Raw genomic sequence first — 19,161 nt, forward strand, 5'->3', positions numbered from 1 at the left:
CTTGTTTGTTTCAATCCTTCGTCGTTTTCTGTTTCATAATCAATTGAAACAGTCCAGTCATTGAATTTGGATTTCAGGATTTTAAAGTTGGATACTGAGTTTGGAGGGTTAAAGTTGCTATTTTCGAGGTAAAGAGGTGATATATTAGAAAAAGATTACTGTGGGACTCACATAAATTTGGTGAGAAACTATGCAGCTCTTTTTTAATTACAGGGTTTCTTAGAACCATGTGTGGTGTGTTGAACATTGCAAATCCAACTACAGATATGAATATTGGAACAAGGGAGGCGTTTTTGGCTAGAATGAAAGGAAAATAATTTAGATTCTTGAGAAAATTAAATTAGGCAGGTTGAGGATAGACCTGTCTTCATCTTGAAAAAAGTCATCAACAGATATTGCAGCCACTCAGAGAACTGTGTTTAGATTGCAGATATTGAAACATGGTAAGTACCATCACAAAAGTTATGACCAGGAATTAATAAATATTTGTTTGTCTTGCAAAAGTGAAGGATAAACTAAGTTGACTCTTATACCTTGAAGCAGGGAATGTTTTAAGTTACTTTATTACCTGTATTGGATAGGCCTCAAATATGTAGTTTCTAGAATAAAAGATAGAGCACAGGTTTATTGTTAAAATTGTAAAGTAGGAACCCGTATTAAGATTTTTACTATTTCAGATCATTGGATAAGAAGTTCAAAACACAGATCAGACATTCAAAAGAGAAAAACTAAACAAAGAAAAGAGTTTATTACTAATCACAATTTTCAGAAATATTTTGAATCCTTGCTTGTTTGATACAAAGCATGCTAGTTAGCTCTCCCTCAACCCAGCCAGTGCTCTCTCATTTTTTATGCATAACATCTTACCTCACAAATACACAACTGCAATACTTCCTTCACAAAGGCCTTACCTTCAAAGTTGCTATAACTGAACACATGCTAGCACTTGGTCATAGTTCACACACCATAGCGAATGTCACTGAACTTGTTCTTGATCCACTTGAAGCTGTTTCTGACACTTGTTTTAAGCTTTCCTTCCACTGTCAACACATTATAGGCCTTGATTCTCTTCTTCCTCTTGAGTTCTGGATCATTTGATGCAGTAAAACCACTTCCCTTCTGGGTCGGCCCATTAAAATTATATGAGTTGGACCGATCTCTGAAACCAAATTCAGTGTAAGAACAGGAGTATTCAGGAAAAGACTTGCTTTTCTCCATGAAAAAAACTTCTCTTTGATCTCTCAATGCATGAAACAGGAAATATTTGTATTACATAGGCAAAAATGGACAAGCTGGTAGAGGGTTTTTAGAGGGAAGAGCTACATCATGATCCTGTGTGGTGGCACCCCATGTGTGGGCTTTGAGAATCATGAGGGTCATTGGTAGTGTGGGAAGTGGGGCAGGCTTGTAGAAATAGGAGCTGCCACCATCTACACTAGTGATGACACAATATGAATTCTCATGGCCACCCTTTATAGTGGGGGGTCCCAAGTTTGTTGTTTTATTTAGTTTTTGATACCGAGATAAGGCACTAGGCTATGCTTTGAACAAATGCTGAATTGCCATTTGCAAGCTATTATACATTCACACATTTATTTTGTTTGGTCGCGCCAAACTTCTACTGTCCCAACCATTTATTAATGAAAATAAAATACGACTCATCTCTCTCTTTATGTCAAAATCAGTGGCTTAGTGCTCTGTGGTCCCTCGACTTTCATGCAGATCAAAGATTGAAAAGATTATCTTCATCCGTTTGCTTTGGTTGAGAAATTATCTAATGCGATTATCATCTGCTGTGTATGATTGACCAGTTTAGTATCATTATTTTTTGCACAAATGGGACAAAACCATCTGTGCTCCACATTTTCTGATCAAATGTTTGATGAATTTCGCAAAGCCTTTCCATTCGGAATTATCCATTCAATTTTAAACAGCCAAATAATGGTTTGAACCCAAATAATTGAGGAAGTCGCATGGTTCTGCTGTCACATACGAAGTTGCATGCTCAAACCTCTACTTTCATTAATGAAATTGGATTTAGTAATACGTTATACACATAATACAAAGAGAAATCAGAATCTGTGTATGATTTGATTAGAGTAGACTTTTAGTGATTACAGATGTTAGAAAACTGAAAAATAAAGACTCTGATACACGGTAGACCCACATGTATTATGGTATGGGTACAAAATCAAGTGGCCTATAAAAGCTTTGGTTCTCCGTATTCTTATAGCCTCCAAAATATATTTATAGCTTCTGAATGAATCACTCGGTCGATTTGGTCTACTCAGCAAGCATCTTCATGAATCTTCTCAAGTTCAAGAGGAAAAGATTGCCAAAATGAAAGTATAATGCCCATAAAAGAAATAAAATTAAGTCAAATATATATATATAGTCTGAATTCTTTGAGAATAGGCATCTTATCAATTTGCTGTTTTGAATCCAAAAGAAGAAAACCTGGCAAGCCTCTACCAAAACAGATGCCGAAAAGGGACCTTGCTTATTTCGGAATACCATAATGGCTAAGTCGATGGATCGTTTGAGCAACCTATGCATGAAGGTTTATGCTCCCCTCCTTTCCTTTTTTACCTTTAAGCCTATGCTAATGATTATTCTAATCTTCTGATTTTACATTAATGTAAGGGAATAAAATCCAATATTTTACATAGAATACCTATCTTACGTAAGTCTTGATTCTCATTTAATGTTAAAGGACGTGTTGTAGCCGTTGAAATAAAACATGTACTGGTATAGATCCAAGTGAAGACAATGAGGACACTCTTCCCAACGACGAATATTGTTCATGCTGAAAGCAAATTAACATGCAACTCATAATTAATCTGGTTTTGCATTGACTAAAGTTGGGTGAGTGCATCTTCTCATCAACCTAAAGTTTATTACAGCAAGCAAAGCCAGCATCATGATGCTGATGCCAGAAGCATCTCTCCCTTGGCAATTCAGCATGCAATACTAGTGATTTTTTTAACATAAATCCTTCGATATTTAATGACTCATAACAATGATTGGTCCACATTGCATTACTCTGTTACCTATTCTGATCCAATGATGATACGCCATTATTTCATTTTGTTTAGATTAAATTTAACTAGACTTTTCCCTTTTAGTTCTAGGCATGCAGATAAAGACTTCGCATGACACAAACTGTTCTTCGTATGGAGTGGAGTGAATATGTTGCAAACTGCAATCATGTTTTGCCAAGCGGCTTATCTCTTGCTCTTTTTTTTTTTCTTTTTTTCTTTACACTGTTATGATCATTTCATAAGGGTAAAACTATACATCAAATTAACTGTATATGATCATACACAATATGCTTATTGCAGAGTAATTTATACAAACATCTTGGTGTGAACTACGATCTTTCTTGAAAAACAGGCATTCTAATTGAAAGTAGAAGAGTAAAACATGATATTAGTTGTTAAAAATTGTAATCATTTTAATGTTTAAATATACGAAGAAAGATACTTTCTCAAAGAGTATAAACCTTTTTGTGAAAATAGAAAAGAAAGTGGGTTTGATTTAGATGAGAGAAAAAATTAAAAAAGTTTGAAAAAGTGAAAATAAATGAAGAATAATATTAAGGATGTCTAGTTCTTAGTCCCCCAATCTCCCTACAGTATCATTAAGTACCCTCATTCTTGTCTCTTTCGTTCTCTTCATTTCACTTTCCTTTATTCATTTCTTTTCCACCCAATTGCTACTTTCCTATTTTCATGCTACTTATCCCAACATGAATTTCCTTTAACCCAAGTCTCGTATAGTGCTTTCTTACCTAAGCTTTTTCTTCAACCTTTTCTCCATTCATTATCATTTTTTCTAAATTTGATTTGATATACCACTACACCCTGTCGTTTAATTCAACGAAATATAGCCTCACAAAAAAAAAATTCTGATATTAATATTTTTAATTGGGAAGTTCACATGATATTTCATTTGCAAACATTTCAATTTAAAATACATTGTGCAATTATTATAACAGTTAAAAAAAACTTATATATAAAATTAAATTATAGTATATAAAAAGGTAAAAATAGATAGAAGTTTAGTTTTTCTATATTGATTTAAATTTTGAGTTATTATTTTATTTTTACCGTCCAAAATTTTAGGCACTGTAATAGTAAATGTACGTAGTGTGAATCTAAAACATATTTTAAAAAATATATATGTAGTTTCTAGTATTGAACTAAAACATACAAACTATGCAAGTATAAAAACTAACTAAATAAATAATTAAATGTTTAAGGAGGGTTTATTTGCATTTTTTAAAATTTTCTATTTCACCTTTTAATTAAAAAAACCACATTAACTTGAATATACTTTCTTAATTCCTAATATTTATACAGAAAATAGTAATTTTTGGTATGTTTCTTGCATATATCTTAAAAAATAATGTTATATTTTTATAATTAAAAAGTGAAAAAGTGCAACCAAAAATTCCCTTTTCTTTCATCATGTACTGTATAAATGATAATAAAAGAATTGGGAGAATGATGTAAGAAAAGAAAAATAAAAGAGCATTTGCTTCCACTATTCTTTACTGATGCAAGGAAAGAAGCTTGGTGATCTGGACTCGTTGAAATCAGCTAATTAGAGCTAATTTGTGCGATGGATTGCTAACAATTTTTCCTCACAAAAAGACAGTAAGAAAAGAAGGGTATGTTCCCTTGGCTTATAATTTGTATATAAAAAACCGAAATTTCGTTTGGGTTAGGTATTTCTCTTTCTAATATAATAACAAGTAAAATTATTAATAACAAATAAAAGTAATCTAAATAAATTAAGTTTCCATAATTTTTTTTATATATTCAATGTCTCATGTTTGATCTTTTAATTGAAAGAAAAGCTTAAAAGAGATAAAGAAAAAGAAGTGGGTAGAGAAGTAACTGTGATGAAGGGTTTGGAAAGGGATAGTTAGCTCCATGAGTGGTCTTGTGGTTGAAGTTTGAAGTATCGTCACGGCCCTGGAATTTGGTTGGCTTAAATCCATTTCTAGACTGTGGAATGACTGTGATTCTCTTTCTACTAATTAATGCCTGTCATAATCATCTTCAACCTCCCTGCATTCATTTTCTTCAATTCTATTCTATTCTATTCCCACCTTTTATTTTTCCTTAGTTTCACTCTATTTCGCCCTTTCACCCCTTGTTACCAAAAAATAACATTCCAGACAATCCAAGTCCACAAAACTACGGACCAATTTGAACCAGGCCCGATATAGGCATTTCCATCATTTGGGCCGTATGATCTGCTATGCAAAAAATAATGAGAAAAAAATTATGGAAAGAAAATTTTGGTCACCAATCCACAACAGGTGTTCTCTTGTGGGGTATCTTAGTCACCAATTTGGTTTCAATTTTATATAGTTGTATTATACTCCTCTAGGTCAAAATTGTAAATATGACAAGCTTTTTTTTATTTTATTCATGTTGAAATCCTCTTCCTTAAATGTTTAACTTCTTCAACGAAGCCTTATGTTCAGGATTTTACTATCACGGATGGGTTCAGGTCTGCTCTAAGGAAGTTATGTAGAAGATATATTGTGCGCATGATGATTAAGATGAAGTGTATTGTATACATGCCAATGAGAAGCTCTTATTCAGATTTTAAAATTTATTTCAACTCAAGTACGTATGTATATATAACTAGGAACATTAGAGAACGGTTCCCTACCACGTTAGATCATCCAGAAACAAGGGTTACGCATTATTCATGGTCATAACATATACAACAAAGAAGATCCGGTTACATTTCTATGAATTCTTGGGCCACATTTTCCACGACGGAACTCAAGAAGGCCTTGCTGTTGGCATTCCTCACGGAGCAGTTGGCACGAATCTCCCCTTGATTTCCCGTGAGCACACTGAGCTGACCCATCTTGAGCATGGCGAACACAAACTTCTCAAAGAAGAGACTCTGGTTCACGGCAAAGCTGGTGACAATGCCTCTGGTCCTCTTATCGGTGTAGAGGTCTTGGTCGGAGGTGAAGAGGCCCTGTCGGTTCATGAGGTCAACGTAGTACTTGTTGTCGAAGGTATTGGGGGATCGAATGTCCAAGACTGTGGTGTTGTCGGTGGTGTTGGTGGGGCAAGTGAGTCTGAGGTTTTTGCCAAAGGTTTTGTCCATGACAGGGTCCTGTGTAGGGTAGAGTCTGTTGTTGAAAGAGCTGCAGTGACTTATGCCTATGGTGTGTCCACCAGAGAGGGATACCACATCGGTGGGGTCGAGGTTTTTGGTGGCGAGGGAGTTTAGGATGGTGGTGGTGTTGCTTGAGGGTGGTGGAAGGTTGTCCAATGTCACCTGTCTAGAGGCAAAGGTTAACCCATCTCTCCTTCCCAAGGGAATCTCATAGTCTGGTCCCCCTGACTGTCATTCATAATAAAGAAACAATTTTTATACATTATCAATCCACAAAACGAGAAAGAAGGCTTTTGCTTTATAAAAGAAAGTGTCAAATGGAGAAAATGTAAAAACAAAATGTTGACCATTGTTTAAGGGTATGGTTGGATTGACTCACTGAACATCCTTTTATGTATTTTGTTTTCCATGAATATGAATGGTTCCATTTTCTTCAACGTGTATTAGTATAACTAGTTGTAACCAATTTGCTGACTTTCTTCTATGTATTATGATGTACAAAAAGAAGAAGCAAGTATTGAATAAAACATGCGTACTTATTTCTTCAGTATTCAAATGACACTCCCTTAATTGTTTAAAGTAGTATATTTAAAGAATGACAATTATTTTAAAATAAAAATATGTATATTATTTTTGTTTGTGTACGTTTTAACGATAAAAGATATAATGGTATTTTAAATATCTGCTCATTTTTAAGTACCTTTTTTTTTCAAATTGGAAGGAAAGGATTATATAGTACGGGACCTTGATTTTTTTTTTCTCTTAAACCTCATGTATTAAATGAGGGATTTATTCTTTTATATGTGCGTATTCTTTCTGATGTTGTTTGTCATGTCCTTTTCTCGTATTAAACGTGTTTTTCTCGTATCAAACAAAAGTTATTTTGAAATATTTTCTTATGTGTTTTTTTTTATCTTATGTTTATTTCATTTAAATCTAATGATAAAATGATTAATTTTGGGAAGAACAAAAAGTGTTTAGTTTCATGTTTGGAAAATACGTAACCTTCATCACTCCCTCAATTTTCTTTGGTAAAGATAAAGTCACATACGAATGACCAAGACATATTTTTCTAATTTTATAATAATGATTTTAAAAGTTATGTTTAGCATATTTTTCGATAATAACTAATACACAATCTCTGAATAATATTGGAAAGAAAAAAGTTAGTTTGTGACTGCTTTTTCTTCCATTTGACAACTGTGTTATTATTAAATTAGTATAATAAAATTAAATTTAAATGAAATTATTGAATAAAAAATGATTATATAGAATTGTTAAGAAAAAGTAAGAGAATAAAAAGAGAGTGAAAACATGAAGTCTTTCCAAAATAATGGTACTTACAAGGAAAACAGCATCACGTGCAGCGAGGGCAGTGATGTCTGAACATGAGACGACTCTTCCACAGCTCTTCTCTAACAGACCACGAATCCTTTCGATGATCCTAAAAGCTTCAGCTCTCAAAGTCAAGTTTGGTGGCGCATCTTTCTCACTCGGCCCACTTGCAGATCCATCCAATAAAACTGACCCATCACATCCCTACATCAAACGCATTTCTCACCATGATTTTTGTACACCCAAATCGATGAATGTTTCATAACAGCTAAATGTGGATTAATTGTTATCAAATTCTTTCTTCCAAAAATGTTTAGTGCCCACGAGTACCAAGTGTTTGTGTTTATGTTTGTGGAGTGTGTTTTTCACCGTTATTCATTCTGTAAACTAGTGTTTGATTAATTACCTGAACAAAGCAGTCATGGAAGTGAAGGCGAAGCAAGCCAGCAGCTTGAGCAATGTCGCTCTTGAAGACCTTTTTGAGCTCAGTTCTAACTATGGATTTAAGCGTAGGGCAAGTTTTGGAATAGAAGGTATATGATAGACCTCTGACAGTAGGAGGCCTGGCTTGTGCCTCACACACTTTAATAACTGAAACAGAAAGAATGATAGAGAGGAGAAGAAAGCTGAAAATAGCATTCTTATTAGAAGAAATAGAAGCCATGATCAAAAGTAGAAAGGTAATGGGTTCAGATGTAGCAAGGGATGTATAGTATTTATAGAGAATTAGTGAGTCTGAAGAATGGACCACTGCGTGAATGTGAATAATAAATGGAGTTTTGCAGATTACGAGGATTCTCAGCAGCCGTGTGGTTGGTTCAAGGACGTCTCCAGAGGAAACAAAAGGTTAGACAATGACAAGGCAAGTGAACGAGATTATATTACAATGAATAGAGCCTATATATTGACGATCTCCTCCGTTCAATTTTCTTTCACATAATAAATTGATTTTTAAAATTTAAGTAATATATTTTACATTTATTTGACAATAAAATGGTATGAAAAAATTTATAATTTTTCAGAAAAAGTAAATTAAAAAAATATATATATCAAATAAATATAAAAAATTTATGGATATTAAAATATATTTTTTTCTAAAATTTATCTACTTTTAATATTAGTTTTTCTTAGCTGTCTAAACTTGAAAGCTCCCTCGACTGTTCCTACTGCTCAACAGGGCACGTGTACAATTCAACTTTGACGGCCATCAATATGTTTCAAATTATTCTTTTTCAGTCAGTTTTGTTCCAAATTAATTAAAATACACGAATCCAGTAATATCATCTTTACCTCCATTTATTTATTTTTTCTCCTTGAAAGTAAAAAATTAAGCTGAAAATTAACCATTTTATTCAGTTTATTTTCAATAGCTAATAATTTTGGAAAAGTAATAAAGCTTTTATATAAAAAAAAAATACCTATAGGAGTTTTCAAACCTTACGCAAAGCTTAGTAGTTTTATATCTATTTCAATCTCATCAATATATAACTTGTGCTGCTTTTTATAACTTTATTGTACTATTTCTTTTATATCTATATTTTGCTCTTTTGGTATATTTTCTATGTAGTCCCATACGCCTTCTTGAAACATGTTTCAAAATTGCTTTATTTATTACTTTACTATTTTTTAATGTTTTATTTTGATAAAAATTATGTAAAATTAAACAACAATATAAATCAAGATGGTCTTTTCAGCATTGATAATTAATATTTTAATTTATTTTATTCATGTTATTGTATTAATCAAATAAATTAGTTTACCATTTAAACTGTTTTTTTTTTTAAATTAACTATGTGATTTTAACGTTTTATATTTGTTTGTATCGTTAAAGCATAATTATGTCATTTGTGTTAAGCTTTATCCAAGAAATATACACAAAAGGATAAGACTGTAAGGCCCGTGGGTCAACATTATTTGAAACCTAAAATTGAAGTTAGGTAGAAAAAAATATATTTGCTCAAAGTATTACATAAATGTTTTTTATACGATGACAACTCTTAAATACCTTTATTAATAAACTAAATATTAAAGATGACAATATTTAAGTCATTATTTCTATTATAGTTTAGGTGTTTTGTTATAATTTTCATTCTTGTTTTAATATTTCTTTAATAAAATATCACAGTAACAACTTTTTAAACACTAGTGAAAAAAGGTTTTTAATGTCTGTTATTTAGAGTTTTTAATATTTGATCTCACATTGACGTTTTGTTGGGAGACGTCAGATAGTATAGGCCGGACGTCTATATAGACGTCCAAATTGTGGGACAGTTGACTTTTAATGTCCTCGACGAATCTTGGTTTCTGTAATCCATTAGACGTTTTCATGTGCACCGTTCAAAAACACATTGGAGGGAAATGGAGGAGTGCACCGTTCAAAACCGCAAGAATCACCGGCCAAAAACGCTCAAAATCGTTGGCTAAGAACACGCGCAAAACTGCACCAAAACGCAACGAAAACGCATTATAATCAGTTCAAATGGAAGATAATTCATCAAAGAGTAATGTAATCGGAGTAAAACTAATTTTAAACGATGCAAAATAGAGAAAACAAACCTCAAAAGCTTTGGACATGGAGAGAAAACGTGAGGAAGATGATGAACACTAAGTGTGCGTAACTGTTGTCTCGTGTTCGCGGTTTTGGTAATAGCAGACATTTTAGAAGTCGGGCCCCCTCCTAGCACGTCTAAATAACTTTAGAAGTCGGACCTCCTCCTAGCAGACATCTAAAGGGCTTAAAATATAATTTTAGTGGACATATTTGGCGTCCGGGTTAGGAGGGGCTGACGTCTAAATAAGATTTTAAACGTCGGTGTGGCGGGATCGAACGTCTAAATGATAACTTTTGGAATTTTGACTACCTCATTGGCGTCCAATGGTGGGCCCCGAAGTTTAAATAGGTCTTAGACGTCGGATATCCTGAACTTGGACGTATAAAGCCAATTAAAATATTAACGTCTATTTTTGGCGTCCAATTGTAGGGGCCGACGTATCTTATTTTTTAGACGTCAAGAAACCCCCAACCAACGTCTAAATGGTGATTTTAATTACAACAATGTCACCGATCATTTTTTACATCAGATATTTGATGGTCAAACGTCTAAAAGTTGACGTTAAAGAGTTTTTCTGCACTAGTGAAAAATGATTAATCTTAATTACTTAATCACATAATTTTCCTTCAATTTTCATTTTAAAAAAGGTAAACTTTTATTACAGTGATCATATAAGTTTTACACGGTAAAAAAGAAAAAGCGTATGACATTATCTTTAATTGATTAAAATTAATTACACTAGACTGGGGACATGAAAGTTTGTTACATTTACTTGATAGAAAGTCATATAACAAAAGTAAATGTTGTTGGACTTGAGGGCATGATTGAGATCATTGGATAGAAGTTTGGGTCACTGAATTTTAAATAAAGTTAACAGACATTATATGTCAATGCATGAAAATATTATATAAATGGAAATTATAATTTGAGATTTAACATAATAATCAATATTGATAATTTTAAAATTAATATAAATATTAAAATTATCTATATTATTGTATAAGAGGATTTTCGCTTTTGGCGTATACATTTTATTTTTTTTAAATTAAAATAATTATTTTACCCTTTTTTTCTAAAATTTAACCTTTTTTAACTAAAATAAATATTTACAATAAAATAATTATCTAAAATAATAAAATTACCAATAATAAAATTATAAAATTATTTAAATTTAATTTTATAATTAAATTAATAACTTTATTACTTTTTGTTATCATAAAAAAGATAAACTCATACATTCAACACAATAATAAAGCCAAGATTAAAGTAAAAGTGTGTTAAAAATAATTAGATGAGAAACTCAAACCATGACTTATATAAATAAAAATAATTTTAAATCTTAAGAGACTTCATTGAATATCTAGAAACTTAATTTTTATTCCCTTTAAATTGTAAGTAATCTGGTGTAAAATAGACGAAAAAAACTAATCAAATAATTTATCATATGATTAAATTAGTAAAAAGACTTTATTTTTCAAATTTTTATTCACTCTCTATTGTCGGAACAATTGGCACCGATATAGAGTCGCACGGTGGAATAAGATATTCGAAAAGCGTGTTACGGTCACAAATCAAGTTTCGATGGTCCGTTTTAAAAAATCAATTTTCTTAGAGAAAATTTATCAAACAGTTGAAGTGCATAAAACAGTAAAGAGTGTAGGGAATAGAAAAGTTGACACACTGAATTTTTATCCTGGTTCGAATAAAAAGATTCTACGTTCAGTCGTTAATCACTATAAATAGTGATTAACCTTTTTCACTAAAAATATAGTTGTACATATTACAAGATAATGAAATGAGCAAAGAATAGAAAACACCTTCCTTCGACAAACGAACCAGAAGAGTGCAACAAGTAACTTCCTTCGACAAACGAACCGGAAGAGCTTCCTTCGACGCACGAACCGGAAGCAACAGCTCTGTCAACTTGAAGAGAACCGCTCTGACCTTTGATACACAAAGCGCAAGCTTCTCCTGTTCACAAGACCAGGCAAGAGCACTCTACCACTTTGAGAACTTCCTCAGACAAACTGTATTCTGAAAATGACATAGATCATTTTCACTCAAAGAGAGTTTTCCTTAGGCACAAAGCTCTAATACTCTCAATTGAAAAGTTCTTTCTAAGAGCTGTGAAGACCTCTATTTATAAGCCTAGTTTCGTGCAGGGTCAAAAACTGAAAAAACATCTCCCAAGTGCCACTGGTAATCGATTACCATAAGTGATAATCGATTATTTGTGTCTGTTATGGGGTTTTCAAAATGTGATAATCGGTTATCCTGAGCAAAAATCGATTATTTTAAAGACTTGGACAGTATTAAATGAAACAATGATAATCGATTATTCTGTGTAATAATCATTTATTTGTGCGAACAACTCTCTTCTAAATTGGCTCGTGATAATCGATTATTTGCGCAATGACTCACTAAATACGAAAACTACATCATTACAATTTATCCTATAGATTTGTTTCTACAAAATGCATTTAACAAATATGCATTTAGAATCTTCAATTATTCAGCTTTATCATCATTAAAACTTCACAGTAGCTTCAAGATATCAATGCTCCTTATTGGTAACATCTATCTTGTTTTGTGTAAGTCATATTGTAAACATTAAATTTTAAACTCTCTATGTGTCTATTGAAATATCGTAAGACTATATTAAATTTTATTATTTACATAGTTAGCTCAACTATAAGCATTTGGCTTCCGTTAGTTTTAGGATGTTTATTTACTTTAAAAGTATTTGCCTATTTGTAAATAATAAATATAGTTATAGAAATATGATTTTAAAATGTTTCATGTATCCAGTTTGAATGTTGCATATACCTATGGAAAGAGGGGAAAAAATTCCAATCCTATATTGCATTCATTGACATAAAGAAAATTAACTTTCTATTAGTCTAGACTTACAAATGAAAACACATTATTTCTTCTAAGCAAACATCAAACATGTCTAACTATTTGACATGTTATGTATTTCTTTATAATTTAATTTATTTTAGTATTTTAATTTTTCTTAAATCTTATTTTTACTTAATATTTTACTAATTATCCAAACGAGTGTTAACACAAATAAACATTTTTTTTTTGTTTATATGGAAACTAGAGTGATCTTTTCAATTTTACATTGTTTATTCAAAATTGTGAAAAAGAAAAAGAAATTATTTACCGATTCTCTTCTATTTTTTAAAACCTATTATTCAAAATAATAACTCTCGTCTAAATGTTATTAAGTTTTAAAAATATTATAAAAAAAACATCTTAATAATTAAAAATGAAAAGAACTAGAAATATTTATTTTAATTTCCTTCTTTCACGTTCTCCGTTGAAATATTCAACAAGACATGTTCAAATATACTGAAAACAAGAACAAAATTCTAAAACAAATAACTAAACAAGAAAATAAGCGAAAATTTATGTGTTCCAGGTAAGGTATCGAGGTCCCTTACTCAAAATGCTCAAAGCTGTCTTGAAGATGAGATAGACTTCCTGATAGTTCTCTTTTATCAAAGATGCGTTGTTCGTCTCTCTCTTCTATGTGAGAAAGAGTGCATGTCAAAAACACTCTGAGTAAGTGATTTTGCATAATGATAGTCCTCTTTTATCAAAGATGTGTTGTTCGTCTCTCTCTTCCATGTGAGAGAGTACATGTCAAAAACACTCCGAATAAGTGATTTTGCTTAATAATCTTCTAATAAAGATTGGTAATCACCCACAGTCCTTTTCGACATATATTTATAGATATTATATTAAGTTTGATCCATTTATTATCAATAAATGATATTATTCATATTAATTGTCAATTAAATAACTATTATTTTCATTAATTATCTATTAATAATTAATAATTGTTATTGCTAAGCTTAACTTTTGAAGATTTCAAAAACACAGGAAAAATGTATCGTATGTTGTAAAAACTAAATTATTAAAATTTTATTGCCTATATCATCTTTCTATTTCCATTTATTATAATAATATTTTATAAACTAACGCCGCCGAGGATATATTCATTAGAAAACAAAAATTTAAGACATTTCATTTAATTGATATTATTTTTTATTGTTTATTTTTTTCTCCTTTTCACCTTATTAAATCCAACGTGGCAAAATAAGACTTTAAAATTTTATTTTTCATTTTGAGGTTGAATGGGTTGGTTTTATATTAAGAAAAGTGTGATTTTTGAAGGGATGAGAGTATAAAGGGTTTAAAACTGGTAATCAGAATACGAAGTGATAAGAAAAGGTGAGGAAGTGAAGATTGAAAGAAAGTAAGGATTACACATTGCAGAAACGGTCATTAATTTATTAAATTAAGAAACAAACATTCCTTAATGTGACATGTGACCGCGTAAATCCACAGCTTCTTCCACCACGGAGGTTACCACCAAACCCTCCTTCCTCTTGTTGGCAACGGAGCACTTGGCGCGAACCTGTCCTTGATTCCCCGTCAACACATCCAGCTGGCTCAACTTCACCACCGCATCGGCAAAGCTATTGAAAAACACTTTCTCATTGGAAGCAAAGGAGTTCACAATCCCTTTTGTCCTCGAGTCGCTAAACAGGTCCTGGTCCGAGGTGAACAGGCCCTGCCTGTTCGCCAGGTTCACGTAGTATTTGTTGTCGAAAAGGTTAGGGGTTCGCACGTCCAGCACCGCCGTGTTCGGAGACTGCGCGCTCGGACACGTATTGCTCAGGTTCTTCGCCAAGGACGGGTCGATTGGTGTCTCCGTCTGGTTGATTCGACTGAAGAATGTGGAGCAGTGGGCCCGCCCGAATGTGTGCGCGCCGGAGAGCGCCACCACGTCGGTGGCGCTGAAATTTCTGGCGGCGAACGTTTCGAGGAGCTTGCCGGTTCTGGACGACGGCCCTGGAAGGTTTCTTGTGCCGTTTATGCTGAAGGTTAGACCGTCCTTTCTTCCCAGTGGCACTGCAAATTTTGGACCTCCAGACTAAAACCAAAGTGAAAAGAAAAAAAGAAAAAAATCATCAAGAGAATGCTAATCATTCTTATACATATAAGCAACACTCATTGATTCTTTCATTAAATAGTTAATATTCTTAATAATATAGAGAGTAATGATTAAAAGAATTAATATTTTTTTATTAAAGTGGTGTGGTTCATTGTACCGACCAATGAAAAAGAGAAGTATTGTCGTAGTCATTCTAGTAGAGAATAATTACACCCCTTCTTTTTAGGTCATAGTGCTATGATGATGATCACTTACAGGATGACTTGGTCAAGAGAAGAAATTATTTTACACAATTTCTTTCATTTAACTTTTGTGGAATATTTTTAAATGGGAGAAAAAATACATCTTTGTACAAGTTTCTGTACTAATATTTATAAAAATAAATCAAAGTTAGTTTAGGAGTAAATTAATTCTAAATTCTTTAGAGTTTTTTAAAATTAAAAATTTCTTTAAAAGTAATTCTGAAATTTTCTTTCTTTAATTCCAGTTTCTATACTTGTATTTTCTTTGTGTGTGTTTTGAAGGATATTAGGAAGTTTTTGTTGATTTTATTAAGGAAGATGTTTAACAAAAATTGACACCACTCTTTAAGATAACGAGTCAATGAATTTTTTTTCTTTATATTACTTTATTTTTTCGTTTTTATCTAACGTAAACTTGTACTAATATTTGGATATACATAAGTTTTTGGATGATTTTAGTTTAGAGATAAAAAGATATATTAGAAGATGCATGAAATGAATTAATAAATTTACCAGAGAAACAGCATCACGTGCTGCTAGAACAACGAGGTCAGCGCAAGAGACAACTCTTCCACACTGTTTGTGAACAAGAGATCGAAGGTCTTCAATAGTCTGCAACGCCTCTGGCCTTATCCCTATGTTTGCCGGTTGATCCTTTTCATTAGGACTTCCATCCAACAATATCGACCCATCACAGCCCTTCACCAACATCATCAAAATTTCAAAATATGTAAAAAAGCATCCATGCATGTAATATTAAATATCATCCATGCTAATACATATATATTAAATACCTGAACAAAGCAGTCATGGAAGAAGATCCTGAGTAAGGCGGGTGCTTGACCATTGTCTTGTTTGAAGACCTTCTGGAGATGGCTTCCGACTATCCTCTCAAGCCTGGGACAGTTCTTGAAATAGTAGTTCCATGATAGTCCTTTCACAATTGGAGGCCTTTCAAGTGCTTCAGAGGAAGCAAAAAGTAAGGAAGAAAGCAATAACAAAATGCAGAAGGACGTGTTGGTAGCAATGCCACTAACACTAGCCATCATTCTTTTGGTTAAATCATACTTCAAATTATAACATCTATCCACTTATTTATAGGACTGGGAGCCTTCTTCCCACTCAATCAGAGACTGGCACGTTCATGCCTCCCACTTTGTTTCATCACATGTGAATTGTCATCATTTTTTCAGAAATACTAAATCAAAACCTGATATAAAATAAGATAACGTATTTTGATAACATTTTTTTGACAATATTTTAACATCATCTACATGTTATGTTGTGATTGATTCATGTTGTTGTTTATGATTATTATTATTATTGATTGTGGAGTAATTTTGGACTAATAACATAATGATACGTAAATAATATTAAAATATTGTCAAAAAATATTGTGAAAATATCATTATCCTATGTAAATACACACGTACGGAACAAATAATGGAGATGACCGGTAGAAAATATCTATTAATAGTGAATAGATTCTTAAAAAATATATGCAGCTTTTTACTCTCTATATAGGTTTCAATGATTTGTATTTTCAGAATACACAATAAACTTTTTAATTAAAAAACATTAGCTTTGTATAAAAATATAAACAACAACTTTTTAAAGATGTTTTTTTTATATTATTAATTTACTTTATAAGCCAATTCATTTGCTTAATAATTTATTTTAAAATTCTTCTATAAAATTACATTCAGTAAACGATAAATTTAGTCTCTGAAAAAACTACTTAAAAAGTGAATTACGAAATAAGACCTTGAATTAGTTCAAATTAATGGTCACTGGGGATTTAGATCTTAAATTTCAGTACACAAAAAAATAAATATAGTTACTAAAATAAAACATTAAAACATACGCACCCGCCGTTTTGGTAAATAGAACTGATATTTAAGAGTATGATTCGAGTGGTGGTAAGTTTTCTTCTTCTTTTTTTAAGAAACGACTTTTAAAATATATTTTTTTTATTAATTTAGGATTAAGTTGGTTCTTAATTTAATTTAGAATTTATATAGGTCTATTTTAAAAGCTAAAAATGTAGTTTTTTTTATGAAAAATATGTTTAGTTTTGTTTGTATAACTGATGTTTGTTCTTAAAAGTATATTTGGTTAGAAAGAAAAAATAACAATTATTGGGATCAAATTCATTTTATCTTTATAGTTACGTGAATATGTGATTTTATTTTATATATACATTTAATTACATATTTAGTCGTTTAATGTTTCGAAACTAAACCATCATCATCTGCTATTTAGAGATATAATATATATGTTTTGTGAAAAAATTGCTGTAGTTACTCACCTATTCATATATGATAATATAAATGTTAAATAAAAGTTATTATGAGATATATTATTCTTTTGTTGTCAACAATTTAACAATATATATTAATATAAAATCGTACAGTGACATAATTATAATATTGTATAAAGGTGGATTACGCCTACTTTATAAATTAGATTAAAAAATAATATAAAATTGCATTTTAAATTTAAATCACTTCATTTCAAACTACTTCTATAACATTTATTTCCAACCAATTTTAAGAATATTAAGTCAAATACCACAACATTCTAGGGATAATAATGGGTTGAGTTAAGTATCGATAGTATTTATCTACAACCCAATTACCTATGTTCGACTGCAAAATAAAAATTTTACATGTAACTCATTCATCATCCGCATTGATATTCGTTTGAAAAAATTCACAGATTTTTTAAACTATGGGTATCTACGGATACCCACATATATTAAAAAAATATTTTATACATTTTTAAAATAAATTTAAATAAAATTACAAAAAATATATAAAATTTAATATAAATAAAATAAAATATAAATTAAAATTAAATTTGAATTATATTTAATTCAATAAAATATAAGTTAATTTTATTTTAAATTAATTGAATTAAATAAAATATAAATTAAATTATTACTTTTATTTTTTTGCAGGTAACTGGCACCACAGATCAAATAGTACAATACTTATATCCGACCCATTTATAAGCGGATATTAAAATATTCGTTACCTGTAAATTCTAGATAGTAAATATTCGTGGATACCAACTATCCGTCGTGAATTTTATCCACAAATATTCGCAGGCGCGGATCTTTTTCTATCCTTACATTCAACCATCAATTATGTTTTAAAAAATCAATATTAAAATTTACTTGTATTTTTCCTTTATGAATATTTATAATATTCAGTGATCGGTGAAGAAAGAAATTTGATGGGGTGCAGAAAAAGCCTCCAAATTGCACTTTTGCACGGCCCAACCCAGTCCACCTCTCAAATTTATATATCCTTTTAGTACAAAAAAAACAAACAAACTGGACAAAAAATACTATCTGCTATACACTTTCTGTGACAACATGGTGAGACAATCATTTTCATAGTCTTTAAAAACATAATTGGATTTAAAAAAAAAGATAAAAAGGAAAAGGAAAATGTAGAAATAAATAATACAATAATGGTTACAATTTATAATTTTTACAAAGTATATATTTATACCTTAGAAACTTTGATCCATAAATTAAGTTTTTTCATCTACCCTAGATATTCGGATTGTGTATTCTTAAAGGACTTTAACTTATCACAGAATAAGTTTTTCATTTTTTTTTCTTCGACTTGGAGGTTGTGTACTCTAAATATATATATTATAGGCAGTGTAAATAAAAGAAAATTTTCATTTTAATTTTTTAATTATGAAATATGAAAGTAAAAAATAATTTTTGAATTACATACTTTTAAAATAAAAAATGGTTAAAAAATATACATTTGAAAATTTTATTTTGATTTTCAAACTATATAATGTGAAAGTGTTTTTCTTTTAATTTCTTTTAAATATAAGCTTTTTGGTGTATTGGACTCGAGCCTTGATGCATTTGTTTCTGTTGACGGAA

General features: G+C 31.0%; 3 protein-coding genes across 3 annotated transcripts; all 3 read right to left on the reverse strand.

Moving 5' to 3' along the window:
- Positions 1-729: 729 nt before the first annotated feature.
- LOC148194736 (uncharacterized) lies at positions 730-1,439 on the reverse strand. The gene has a single exon (XM_088097392.1). The coding sequence runs from the start codon at positions 1,216-1,218 to the stop codon at positions 958-960; it is 261 nt and encodes an 86-aa protein (XP_087953518.1). The 5' UTR covers positions 1,219-1,439; the 3' UTR covers positions 730-957.
- A 4,161-nt stretch (positions 1,440-5,600) lies between these two features.
- Positions 5,601-8,319, reverse strand: LOC148194737 (peroxidase 12-like). Its single transcript, XM_088095728.1, has 3 exons — positions 7,895-8,319; positions 7,498-7,692; positions 5,601-6,381 (listed from the first exon to the last, which is right to left on the reverse strand). The coding sequence occupies exons 1-3, from the start codon at positions 8,150-8,152 to the stop codon at positions 5,761-5,763; spliced, it is 1,074 nt and encodes a 357-aa protein (XP_087951854.1). The 5' UTR covers positions 8,153-8,319; the 3' UTR covers positions 5,601-5,760.
- Positions 8,320-14,270: 5,951 nt separating this feature from the next.
- Positions 14,271-16,326, reverse strand: LOC148194738 (peroxidase 12-like). Its single transcript, XM_088095907.1, has 3 exons — positions 16,046-16,326; positions 15,765-15,950; positions 14,271-14,988 (listed from the first exon to the last, which is right to left on the reverse strand). The coding sequence occupies exons 1-3, from the start codon at positions 16,298-16,300 to the stop codon at positions 14,368-14,370; spliced, it is 1,062 nt and encodes a 353-aa protein (XP_087952033.1). The 5' UTR covers positions 16,301-16,326; the 3' UTR covers positions 14,271-14,367.
- Positions 16,327-19,161: the final 2,835 nt, after the last annotated feature.

Source organism: Vigna umbellata, chromosome 8 (assembly GCF_029865625.1).
Source record: "Vigna umbellata cultivar VRB3 chromosome 8, Vumbellata_1.0, whole genome shotgun sequence".
Classification (NCBI taxonomy): domain Eukaryota; kingdom Viridiplantae; phylum Streptophyta; class Magnoliopsida; order Fabales; family Fabaceae; genus Vigna; species Vigna umbellata.